This window comes from Hippopotamus amphibius, chromosome 3, assembly GCF_030028045.1.
Source record: "Hippopotamus amphibius kiboko isolate mHipAmp2 chromosome 3, mHipAmp2.hap2, whole genome shotgun sequence".
Lineage (NCBI taxonomy): Eukaryota > Metazoa > Chordata > Mammalia > Artiodactyla > Hippopotamidae > Hippopotamus > Hippopotamus amphibius.
In genome coordinates this window covers 78,718,819-78,732,491 of record NC_080188.1, presented here as the reverse complement: position 1 = coordinate 78,732,491, position 13,673 = coordinate 78,718,819, and the positions used below count along the sequence as shown (strand labels likewise).

The window sequence follows — 13,673 nt, the reverse complement described above, 5'->3', positions numbered from 1 at the left end:
GAGAAGGAGAGAGAGAGAGAAAGGGAGGAATAGGGAAGAGAAAGAAAAGAGAAAGAAAGGAAGAAGAGAAAGACAAGAGGAAAGAGTTAAGCAGGTGCTTCGGGGACTGACAACCTTCCACAGCACCTGGTCAATTTCCCGCACCAGGCTAAGTGATATACACACCATGATCATTTTCAAACCAGGAGTTACTTAACAATGTTTCCAAGCTGCAGACATCTGACAAATGGATAACAGCTTCATTCCTCCAAAGTTATTAAAAGTAGATTCATAACGAATCCAGCAAATGTGATCACATTTTCATTTCACCTCAGTGCAAATCAAGAGTACAGAGCTGGGCAGTACTGCCTTTTCCTCTAGTGCACACGATGCAAGTGGAGATCACTGTCCTAGAATATCTGAACGTGTTTGGTTGTTGTTTGTTTTCTAAGGTGCGATGCTAAACTATTTGTACAGCCCATACTCAAGAGACTTGAAGGATAAAGGATATCAAGGGTGGAGGTGAGAGGGGTTGAGAACAGGGGACCTGGTAAACAGTGCCTACCCTCAGGAGTTTACAAGTTAGGAAACTGACAGTTGCATACCTGAAACTCTTGTATATTCATTCATGGGCTATAAAAATAAATACCAAAGTGAGTTATAGAGAAAGTATCTTGGTTTCTGTAGAGAAAGACTTGGGGGAAAAGGCTCAGAGATGGGAAAGATCAATGAGGGTTACAGCAGACCAGGGAAATCTGAGGAGGTCCTCAGAGGATAAGACATCCACTACTTAGAGGACTAACACAGACAGGTACAGAGAGTAAGCACCAAGCACCAGTTTGACATCAGTAATAAAAACAGAGTAACTCATGAGAAAGGGAGACAACAGTCACTTTCATAAATGAGCACTTACTTCCTTCCGGTCTCGGGATGATGGCTCTATTAAAACTAGGGAACAGCTAGTAAAAGAGAAAAAGAGGAAACAATATTTTTAGCAAATCAATAAAAGTGATTCTTGCAGGCACATCTAGGGACTGTACAAAAAATACACTGATACTGGTTAATCACTATGAGGGATTCAAATGCAAAGATAAGCAACAAAAAGCAGTTCTCGGAGTCTCCTTTGTCTCTCACTGAGCTATTGTCAAAATAGCAAAAATAAAATGAAGGGGCCAGGACTGAAAGTTCATGTAAACTGGAGATGCTCAAACTAACTGCTGCATCCTAATCAACAAGATGAAGCTCACTTTTTCAATCACTCTTTCTAAAATCTGCTGTTTACTTAAGAAAGACATGATTCCTGCCCATAATTTGAATAACCACATCTGAAAGAGCGAGGTGACGATCCAGGGTACCTCTGAGAATTCTAGCACTGCCCCCTTTATTTGCAAGGCCCATACATGACCTGGAAAAAATACACAGTGCCTTAAAGTGTCCCCACATAAATACATAGCTGAACATTTATTTTCTTTCTGCAGACTTGCCTTTGTCTGTGTATCTCAAATTAATTACTTGGCTTTTTCACTCTAAAGGAGAGGCTATATATGTCTTCAAGGTTACACTGCCTTTGGCAACAGACTTATTTCTTTGTGACTTCGTCATGGGATCATTTTGCTATGCAAATAGGCAAACTCACTTTCCAAAGCACTTCTTGCATCTCTGGGGAGACAAGTCCCAGGCAGCGCCTCGCCTTTGCTGGAGAGGATTAGGGTAACTTGTTTTGGAGCTCAGCAACTATCAATGCTGGAGCTACTCCTGACCCCCAGCTAACATTTTCAAGGACAAATTAAGAATAAATAGAAATAAAACCATGGAGGCCAAATGTAGATCAAGTATAAGAAAATGATACACAAATCTGATCAGTACTTTCTTCCCCCAAGGACGATATAGTCTCCTATACAGGATCTATTTTTTAAATATGTAATTTGGGCTTCCACTTCTCAAACACCACATCAAGATTGCCACATGCCTTGCTGCCCAGCCTCTCTGCCCTAGTTCCTACTCTCAGTTTGCTCCCTATTTCCATCAGATAACATTATCTTTTGCCAGTTTCCTAAGCTCTGACACCTCTTTTTTTTTTTTTTTTTTACTATATATGACCCCTCTTCCACACTGCAAATCATGCTCTTTCCCTCGTTTTATTTTAAATCCTGCTGAAATGGCAAATGCTCTCCAGGTAAGCCCACCTGGTACCTGCACTGGCGGTTTGTTTAGAGTCATAAGACTTTAAGCAGAGTTTATTTAAACTGGTTCTATGGTGTTTTTTATAATTATCCTCCCTAAGTCTCCCATTCAATATATGAGCTGCCAAATTCTCACCTCCCAAATGCCACCAGTCCACTGAGAGGCAAACAGACTGAATTCCCGTGCCTCTGGATTGCTACCACTGCCTTTAAATTTATTCCTCAAACCAATCTGAATACAGAGGCCCATTCACTAAGGTTACATAATATTGCACACTGTAAATCAATAGGCTAAACCATAAATTGTCAAATCCTGCAAAATAAGTACTGCAGTCACTTCTAATATTGCCTGCACAGCCTCATATTTAGTGTTCCATCCCCACTGAGATCAAATTGCAAGCATTTATTGTGTTCATCACCCAAAGTAATGTCACAGGTAGGAGAGAAGAAATTGAGGATTTAGATGACTTCCTCAAGCAAAGAAAATCCGAGCGGCAAACTCAAGAAAAATCAAAAATAAAAACTAACGATATACCAGTCTCATGTGTGCTGCTGCTACCTCAAGCCAAATTTCTAGAATACCGAATGCTTCCAAGAGGAATTCAGACACCAGCTTCAGCAGGGAACTTTTGTTCAAATACTATAAAGCAAAAATAATATGAAAAGGAACACAAATCAACTCTACAGGATTTGAAATAAAACTCAACCACTGGTTATTCTTACAGCTTCTTTTCCACCCAGAGCTTCCAACCACTGCTTCCTCTCCTCTTCTGAAAACGCCTGCATGGTCAAGGGAATGCCAGGCCTGCAAGACACCGGAAACAGATCAGGTTACCCCTTGGCTGCTAAAAGACAAACTTCCTTTTTCACTTTCTAATGTTTCATTGTGGTCATTGTTTCTTTTAAATTTTCAAGTTGTGATAAAATACACAGAACATAAAATCTACCAACTTCACCATTTTTAACCACATGGTTCAGCAGTATTGGGCTCAGTCTCCAGAGCTCTTCATCTTGTAAATCTAAAACTCTGTACCCACTAAACAAGTCCCCATTTTCCCTTCTTCCAGCCCCTGATAACCACCCTTCTACCTTCTGTTTCTATGAATTTGATTACTCTAGGTAACTCTTGTAAGTGGACTCATACAGTATTTGTATTTTTGTGACTTGCTTATTTCACTTAGTAAAGTATCCTCCATTTTCATCCATGTTGTAGCATGTTAGAATTTCCTTTCTTTTTAAGGCTGAATAGTATTCCACTGTATGTATATTCTACATTTTACTTACCCATTCATCCCATTAAAATAGCCTTTGTAACAAATCAGCAACAGTAAGTAAACTGTTTTTCCTGAGTTCTGTGAGCTATTCTAGCAAATTATCAAACCCAAGGACAGGGTCATGGGAATGCCTGATTTACAGCCAAAAGCACAGGTGACAACCTGGACTTGTGACTGGCATCTGAAGTGGCAGAGGGCTGTCTTGAGCCCTTGATCTGTGGGGTCTTCATGAACTCTACTTAGTGTCAAAGCTAAGTTCAATCATAGGACACTTGGCCTCCGCAGAGAATTGGAGAATTGCTTAGTGTAGAGAAACCTTCACATCTGGAGTAGAGAAGTTTTCTGTGAGTAGGGAGAAATTGTATGGTCTCACGAGAGAGGTCAAATGGTAATTTTATTTTTAATTTTTTGAGGAACTGCCACACTGCTTTTCCACAGCAGCTGCACTGTTGTGCATCCCCACTAATAGTGAGTGCACAAGGTTCCAATTTCTCCATATCTTCACCAACACTTGTTTCCTTTCTTTCTTTTCCTTCCTTTCTTTTTTTTTCTTTCTTTCCTTCCTTCCTTTTTTTTTTTTTTTTTTTTGAAAGTAGCCATGCTAATGGGTGTGGGGTGGTAGTAATGATTAAATTTTTATTTATAAAAGAGATACATGTTTATTGTTACCCAGGCATGGGCAGAGTGACATCAGAAAGTCATTTTTCACCCCATTCCAATGCCACTTCCAAGAAGACAGCACTGTTAATCATTTGGGGAGTTTCCTCTGTATTTTCACAGAGCCCTGGGTTAGTCCTCAGGGCCAAATGCCAATCTTTCTCAGTTTAGTTTATTTTGAGATTTATAGATTCTGCCAGAAAACTCTTCATACTGGAAAGGAGTCCTAGGTAGAAAAAACCCTTAATAATTCCTCTTTAACTGTGGTGTTTTCTCCAATGAAACAAATTTTGTATATTTGATTAAAAGTATTAAAAATGAACTTTTCCAGCAAGGGATGAAAAGATAGACTACTCCAAACCATAGACAACTGGAAATGAAAATCGATGGTTAAAATGGAAAGTAAATATTCATTCACCTTTGATGCGGAATGTACTTTTTAAAGTTATCACTCCTGTAAATAGTATTTCACCTCATTTCCAAGTATTGGGTAATCTTTTACAAGCAAAGCAAGCAGCAAGAATCAAGTGTAATGCAATAATCGCTACAATTTTCTTTTAAAGTCTTATGCTTTATTTTTAAAATATATCTTTATCGGAGTCTAATTGCTTCACAATGCCGTGTTAGTTTCTGTTGCACAACAAAGTGAATCAACCATATTTATACACACATCCCTGTATCCCCTCCTTCCCACCTTCCCCATCCCACTCCTCTAGTTCGTCACAAAGCACCAAGCTGACCTCCCTGTGCTGTGCAGCAGCTTCCCACTAGCTATTTTACATTTGGTAGTGTATATATGTCAATGCTACTCTCTCTCTACGCTACAATTTTTATAAAGTACTATAACGCATGCAGCACTCCACAAGCATCGTGCCAACAAACATGCGGTGCCCCCAACACTCACACCCACAGACGTTAGGCTTTCTCCCCGACGTGACGGTTAAAAAGCCTGAGAAGTTATCTGCTTCAAGTTCACTACCAAGTAACTATAGCTCCAATGATAGGCTCTTTTCTTCAACCATTTTCTCCAGACTATGAATTTTGTGGGAAAAAAAATCATTACAGTCCCCCAACCCCACTCCTGAACAGCAAAATGGCTCTCTACTGTCTACACGCAACATTTCAGCGTTGGCCCAGCTTTGCCATCACCTTGGCACTTCGGAGCTCACAACCAAGATTCCACCTCCTCTCACTCTGCTATGCACAGCATCCTTCTGGAGCAAGAATCAAGGCAAGATGCCCAGAAAACCAGGCTGTTTTAAGAAGTGCCTCGACTGGGACGTGAAGATTTTGGCCCTTATTCTTAGTAACCCACACTGGGCTCAGGGGAGTTAATTAAAATGGTGAGGGAAAACTTCAGATGGCAGGCATGTTTTTCTTTACATTGGTTAAGTGATAAAACAATATTTACACATGGGGGTCTCAGGTCTGCATGAATGCTCCATTCTTGTAAAGAAGAAAAAATATCTAGAAACCTCTCCCAAAAGTATATGGATTCAAACACTTAATATGTAAATTAAGAGAACTAAAAGTATAAAATGGACAGTAAGAGGATACAGCAAGTATATAACAGAAAGTTAACAGCTTTTCTAATCCAGGAATGGCAAAACCAGCAGAAAAAAAGGGAACACAGGTTAAAAACAGCAAAGTCTGTCATGGGAATACAAACACAGGGTTTACAAACATTCAGTTCAACAATCATTGAATGATTATCTATCATGTTTTAGGTCTTGTGCTAGAGGGTCAGGAATTATTAAATATCTTACTACGTGCTACACATTGGGCTGAGCACACAGCCCACGAAGGGCTGATGATCTAGCAGAGAATGCAAAAGGTAAACAAATTACAAATAATCAATTAATTACAAGTACACAGCGCTGCAAGGGAATCAGGTAAGTGTAAATGAGCGAGGCCAGCTACCTGGAAGGAAAAGAAGCGAACAGGACATCAAGAGATGTGCGCCCACATACAAAAGCTTTTAATTTCAAACATGCTAAACCATTGGGACCCAGGAGACTTGTCTGTGAGCTAATTCCTCTGCCAGTCTCTGTGAGCAACTTCAGGATTTCAAGGTGCTATAGGAGTAAGAAAGGAAAGCCTGGCCTAACCCTGGAAGTTAGGCTTCCCTGGGGAAAGGACATTGAATCTAGGCTTTAAGGATAAATGAGCCTTGTAGGAGCAACGGGGCCAGAGTCGTCCCCTAGGCCAACAAGACACATAGGAGAAAAGAGCACACTTTGGAGGACTGGGATCAGCCTCATCACGGGTCCTACAAACCAGCTGGACAGCGACACGATGGAAAGCTGGAGGTACAGCCTGGGGTCCCACCACACAGGGCCTCCTTGGCTGTGCTAAGGGTTTACTTATCCTAAATGTCACTAAAAGTTTTTAGTAGGGGGTTAACATGATCAGATCAAAGGTTTACATGAACACTGGCTGCTGATGGGTGGAAGATGGACTGAAGCTGGGCAGAGCGGGGCGCAAAGATTTGTTAGGAGATTCAGAGGATAATCAGACAGGATGACCAAAATGAAGAACAACAAATGAATGGACCTGAGAGATACTCAAGAGGTGCTTCTACACACTATGGGTAACAAAATAATGAGTAAGAAAGCTGTCACTCCAAGAATAGAGAATAAAAGACAGACCATTTACAATATAACATCAATAACTAGTTAAGGGATTCGGTGAAAGCCAAAAACAACTGTAGTAAGTAAGAACTTACTATACTTACAATACCCCAAAGCAGACACCAAACCCGATGAAATTTCCTTTGCTTTCCACTTTCTTTTTGTTTTCCCTTAAGGTTTTCCTTTCATATGCTAATATCTACTACCAGCAGATGGTTGGATATTCTTAACCAAGTTGTACACAGAGCAGCAGATAAGAGAAATAATGACCAGTTCTGATAACTGAGAAGACAAAAGTGTTGAATGATGAAGAGCTATGAACTAGAATTACAGATACTAAAATTAAGGACAAAAGCAACTGTCAGGCTTCAGATGAAACAGCCATATTACGACGGGATGGAAATCCAATGTGGCATAAAAATGCCAGTATTATTCTACTCCTTCCCTCAGAGGCATGATGCCTCAGACTTGAATCCTCTAGCCTTTTGAGGAATACAGCAGAGAACCAACCAACCAACCTGCTGCAAGATGAGAGAGTCAGTAGAAATCTATCACCTACATGGAAAGAATTCTATTTCTGCTCCCATTCTGACAAATAATAACATGGTAACTCACAATTCCACACCGGAGAATTAATTCATCACACTGTAGTGAAACCACAGAACACTTCACACTGGCCACATGTTACTTAAAGGGATTGGTCACCAGTATTACAGAAAGCTGGGCCCCATCCTACCACACACGCAGCCCACAGCCATTCTCTATGAGCCCCTACCTCTAAATAAAACGTCGTGCACTAAAACATGTCTCAACCACTTTAAATTTCTCAAGTTTCTTCCCTTTTTTTAATAATCAATCACTAGGAAATCATTAAGCCAAAATGAGACTTAAGGATACATTTTAAACTACAGTATTAATAGCATCTCATCTTGAAACCATAAAAATTCTCTAGTTTTTGAAACAAAGACATGTTTTATTAACAAAATTTAATAGACATATAGAACACCATGGTCACCACGAGGCTAGCAAAGAACAGAAAATTTTACAACAAAGTGCTGGATTATTCACATTTACATAAAGAAAGAAATAGCAATTATCTCTTCTTCGTTTCATGGAGAAGCTAAGAGAAAAACATCAGTGACTCCCCTGGAGCTAGAACCAGAATTGAGAACGTTCTAATTTGGGATTCTTGGAGCAGATATTGCTGTAATGTGTCACACAGGTCCAGCTGAGGACACTGCCTCCTTTTCTGCCCTCAACAAATAATCACCTCCACCAAACCAACATCTGGTACAGACTGTGTATCAGACACTGTGCTAAGCTCTGGATAATTCTCCATGCACAGGAAGGCAAAGCAGATTCCTGGAGAATACACACACAACAGGATAAACTTCATGAAGGAAAAGTGGACCAGACAAAAAGAGAGCCCCTGGCTGGGATAGTCTGTCTTTACTCAAAACCAAAGTTATTATCTGTAGAGCACAAGGTTGAGAACTGAAATCTGACGAAAGAACACTCAGATTAAACAGGTTCTTATTCTTAAATCAGCATCTCAATCTCTTTTCATTCATTCATTCAAAACAACAGGGACTATTACGCATCAGACACTGCCCAAGGCCGACGCATGAGAAACAGTCTTACAAAACTAGCATCTGTGTTCTATGTTTGACCCCATATGCATTCATTTTCTTTCAACTGAATTTTTTATAATGCTATCAAAGCATGTGGAAGACATGCATTTTCCTTATATTCTACATGGCAGATCAATGAGCCCGTAAGTTAAGAAAATATACAATAAGATAGAGTGGAGAGAAACAGTCACAAGACATTTATGAGATGTCAATTAATGAGATATTATTGTAAATAGAGATATTAAGAGGAAAAACTAAGAAGCAGCTATCAAAACTTATGATAGTAACGAACCAGGACTATTCTAATGCTTTTCTAAGAGGAATGTTGAAAAGGAAAAGGGAAAAAACAAAAAAAAACAAACAAACAAAACCAGCACATTACAAGCCCTGCACTAAATTTTACTTTAAGGGGAAAGTGCCAAAGCCAAGCAAAATACTTTTAAAAGTTTTAGAAATATAGCAGTCATAATCAGCTTCTCATAAGGGTTGCTGGGAAAAAATTTTAAATACAAATCTATGAATCATACATTTTTCCAGAGATGATTAAAGCATGTTATCTGATTTTACAAAGGGGGAAGACTTATAACAACTTTTTTCTTCTGTCCACCAAAAAAGTGTTTCAAATAGAGCAAGTAAGCAACGATATTGTCACAAGTAGGATTATTGTCTCCAATAAAAGTAAATTCAATTCATTAATCATTAGAGAACAGCTGCTTCATCTTAGAATGTAGACGTTGTAAGAGAACTTAGAATGTAGACGTTGTAAGAGAACTTAGAATGTAGACGTTGTAAGAGAACATCATTCTTACCTTAAGAACACAAACAAGATGGAGAACTTATAAAGTCACAGTAATTTTTTTGGTTTTGTTTTTGTTTTGTTTTGTTTTAATAACCATTTGATGGGACTTCCCTGGTGGTCCAGTAATTAAGACTCCACGCTTCCAATGCAGGGATGTGAGTTGGATCCCTGGTCAGGGAACTAATAAGATCCCACATGCCGCAAGGCGTGGCAAGTAAGTAAGTAAAGTAACTAAGTAAAGTAAAATGTATAAATAAATAGCCATCTGAGAACTGAAGATGCAAAAACTCCCTAATTAACCAAAATGCAGAAAGTAACAAGTCCTTTCTTAGAGAGAAGGCTTATGCGCGCACACGTTCTCATCCTTTGTGAAGCAGCAGAACAAATAGGAAGCCAACAGAGATGAGGAAAACAGGATTTTAACAAAGTTTTAAAGGTAGAGTATGAGCTGCTATGATGGTTTAAATCCCTAGAAGACACAGACACGAAGAGGATGTGAACACACTCTCTCACTCCTTTTCACAAGGTTTCCCCAGGTCCTTAGGGGCAGTCCAAGAGCAGAGCTGAAAGAAGTGTGTGCGCTAATAAGACTTAGGGGCAGTGTGGGAGAGCTTCTGCAGAGGGCTCTGACAGCATCCTCAAATCACAGGAAGCCTGTGACTAACAGAATCTAACTAAAGTAACAACAATGCCCAATCTCAGCTGAACAGCCAACTGACATGACAGCCCTACAGCTTAGCAGCCTGATGGAAAAATAGGCATGCCCTTTACCAGACATGAACATTACTTACCTTAGTCTCTACTGTTCTCTTACAATCCCTAGTATTCAACCAAAAAATTGCAAGGCATGCAAAGAAGCAAAGAAATGTAACCCAACATCAAAAGAGGAAGCAGTCAACAGAAGTAGACCCAGAAAGACCCACGTATAGCCGGGGCAGGGGGAGGGTAACTGAAACCTAAAAACAACCGTAAATATGTTAAAGGATCCAGTGCAGAAAGCACACATAAACCGATGGGAATTTCAGCAAAGAGATGGAAACTATTAAAAAGACACTAATTGATATGCAAAAAAAGGAAAATAAAAACAGTGATGAAGAGTTCCAGAACACACCTTCCACATGCAAAGCAACCTATCCCGAGTCCACATCCTCAGCCACCCCCTCTGCCTAATTCACATGCCCAGCCAACATTTCTCCTGCCCCAAATCACCCCCAAGCCAGACCCCAGACAACTAAAAACCACCCCTATAGCCTAGAGCCCACCAATATTACTCAAAGTAGCTAATCCTATGTTTTCTCCCCTTCTCTGCCGTGCCTTTCTCACAGCAACTCCAGTAAAGGCTTTGGTCTAGGATCTCCCCTCACTCCTTCTTGACTCCTGACCTGGTGCTTCTCCACGTGGCCCTATGTGGCATGGCATGCCCTCTTGGAAACTGTAAGGAGTAAAATTCTCTTCCAATGGCATTAGCCTCTACATGTCATCACTCAGCCACCTCTGTAAATTAAAATCCTGCAGGTACAATTGAAGTCAATATTAAATGACCTAACATAATGCAGTCAGAATCACAGAATGTGAAGAAAGAGAAAAGGGGGCAGAAGAAGGATTTGATGAGATAACAGCTAAGAGTTTCTAAAAGTGAGAAGAATTATCAGCTCCAATATCTGAGAACTTCAATGAACCCCAAGCAGGATACAACACAGAAAACCCCATCTAGGCACCTCATAAAAAGAAAAATCTTGAAAGCAGCAGAAGAAAGAGATGACATACAAGAGAACAGTAAAAAGATAGATGACTTGTCATGAGAAAAAAAAATGGAAGCTGAAGAAAACAGAATGACTTCTTAGAAGTGCTGGGGGAAAAAAACTATCAATCCAGAGTTCTGCATCCATCAAAAATGAAGGCAAAATAAAGAAATTTTCAGACAGACAAAATATGAAAGAGTTCTCCAGCAATCTGTATTACAAGAAATGCTCAAATTAAATTAGCCAAAGGAACTTAAAGGAAATAGCACAAGACAGAAACTTAGTTCTGCAGGAAAGAATGAACAAAATCAGAATGGAAAAATATGTTGATATTAAAAGACATGAGGGACTTCCCTAGTAGTCCAGTGGGTAAAACTCCACATTCCCAATGCAGGGGGCCTGGGTTCAATCCCTGGTCGGGGAACTAGATCCTGCATGCATGCCACAATTAAAAGTCCACATGCCACAACTAAGAAGACTGCATGCTGCAACTAAGACTCAGCACAGCCAAAATAAAAAAAAAAATTTTTTAAATAAAAATTAAAAAATAAAACACATGAAACCACACACATACACACACCCCGTATATATGTAAATAAACATTAAATGTTTAAAAGATTACTGATTATTGATTTCATAAAGTAAAAGTAATGCATTATTGGGCTCAGAGTGTATATAGAAATAAAATACATAAAACAATGGCACAGAGGGCAAAGGGTGGTAATTGGAAGTCTACTGTTGCAAGGTTCTTACATTGTTTATGAAAAGGCAGACAATAAGATAAAAGCGCACCTCATACTCTGTAGGACAACTACTAAAAAATGCACAAAGAGGCATAACTAAAAATCATATAGAGGAGATTAAACCATTGTGGAGATAAAATAGAACACTAAAAAAGACTCAATTCACTCAAAAGAAGGCAGCAAAGGGGGAAACAGCAAAGAGTAAACAGGACAAACAGAAAACAAAACCAAGATGATAGGCTTAAACCCATACATATCCACAACTATACTATATACACATTAACTAAAACCCTGATTAAAAAGCAAAGGTTAATACACTGGATTTTTTAAGAGCAGGACTCAATTATATGCTGTTTATGAAAAAGTTTAAATATAAAGACACAAACAGATAAAAGAAAAAGGATGGAGACTTCCCTGGCAGTCCAGTGGTTAAGACTTCGCCTTCGAATTAATACAAGGGGTGCAGGTTTGAACCCTGGTCAGGGAGCTAAGATCCCACATGCCTCTGGGCCAAAAAACCAAAATGTAAAACAGAATCAATATTGTAACAAATTCAATAAAGACTTTAAAAATGGTCCACATCAAATAAAAAAAAGAAATCTAAAAAAAAGAAAGGCTGAAAAACATATGTACACCTGAAACTAACACAACATTGTTAATTAACTATACTCCAATATAAAATAAAAAGTGAAAAAAAATGCCAAGTAAACACTAAGCATAAGAAAGTTAATGTGGCTATAATAATACCAAACAAGGTAGATTTCAAGATAAAGATTATTAACAGTAAACGAGAGATGTTTCATAATGATAAAAGGGTCACTTCAAGAAGACAATCATAAATGTGCAGACACAGAAAAGCAAAAGATCTCAATCAATACAGGAAACAAAAATTACAAAATCAAAGCAAAGCAGGCAAGTCTTCATCATAGTTAGAGATTTTAAAATTCCTAGTTTACTCATTGATAGAACAATATCAAGAATCAAAACAATATAGAAGATGTGAGCAACAAAAACAACCACCTTTATCTAACTGACATTTCGAGAAGACTACAGCCAACAGCAGCAAAAAATTATTGTTCTCATGTGCTCATGGATCATTTACTACATAGACCACATTTGGGACAATGAAACATGTCTAGTAAACTTCAACTCATTGATAAAACACAGAGCATGTTATCTAACCAGAAGAGAATTAAAGTAGAAAAACAATAATAGAGGCTTCCTAGGTGGCGCAGTGGTTAAGAATGCACCCACCAAGGCAGGGGACACGGGTTCGATCTCTGCTCCAGGGGACATGCCGTGGAGCAACTAAGCTCGTGCACCACAACTATTGAGCCTGTGTGTTAGAGCCCATGAGCCACAACTATTGAGCCCATGTGCTGCAACTACTGGAAGCCCACATGCCTGAAGCCCACATGCCTAGAGCCCAAATGCTCCGCAACAAGAGAAGCCACAGCAATGAGGAGCCCGGCGCACCACAATGAAGTGTAGCCCCCACTCACCGCAACTAAAAGAAAGCCCGCGCACAGCAAAAAAGACCCAACACAGCCAATAAAATAAATAAATAAATAAATAAATAAATAAATAAATAAATAAATATTTTTAAAAAATAAAAACAATAATAATATTGTACATAGAAAATCCCCATTTGGAATTTTTAAAACATCTTTCTAAATAACACCTGAGTAAAAATTCAACACCCATGTTGTAATCACATAAAAATGTTTTTAATTCTTTGGAACTGAATTATAATGAAAACACTACAAACTAAAATTTGTGGGATGCCAGCTAAAGTAGTTTTAGAAGGAAATTTACAGATTTATATGTCTACATTCAAAATAAAATGGAAAATCAATGCTTCCATCTTAAGAAATGTTTACAAGAAAAACAACATTCAAAGGAAATCAAAAGTAAAAACCAACGAAACATAATATGGACAATGTGGGTCACCTGAAAAAGTTAACAAAACTGGTAAAGTTCGAGGCAAGCCTTATTGAGAAAAAAATAAAAAATCTTCAGTATCAAGCATTAAAAA

At 38.8% G+C, this 13,673-nt stretch overlaps 1 protein-coding gene across 2 annotated transcripts in view; it reads right to left on the bottom strand.

The window, feature by feature from the left end:
• ARHGAP10 (Rho GTPase activating protein 10) overlaps positions 1-13,673 on the bottom strand; it is a 322,934-nt gene that overhangs the window by 154,474 nt on the left and 154,787 nt on the right. For both annotated transcript variants that reach the window (XM_057726057.1, XM_057726056.1), the window contains 2 exons: positions 2,886-2,967; positions 893-938 (listed from right to left, as the gene is read on the bottom strand). In XM_057726057.1, the coding sequence (XP_057582040.1) occupies positions 893-938; positions 2,886-2,967 (128 nt within the window). The remainder of the gene's footprint in view (positions 1-892; positions 939-2,885; positions 2,968-13,673) is intronic.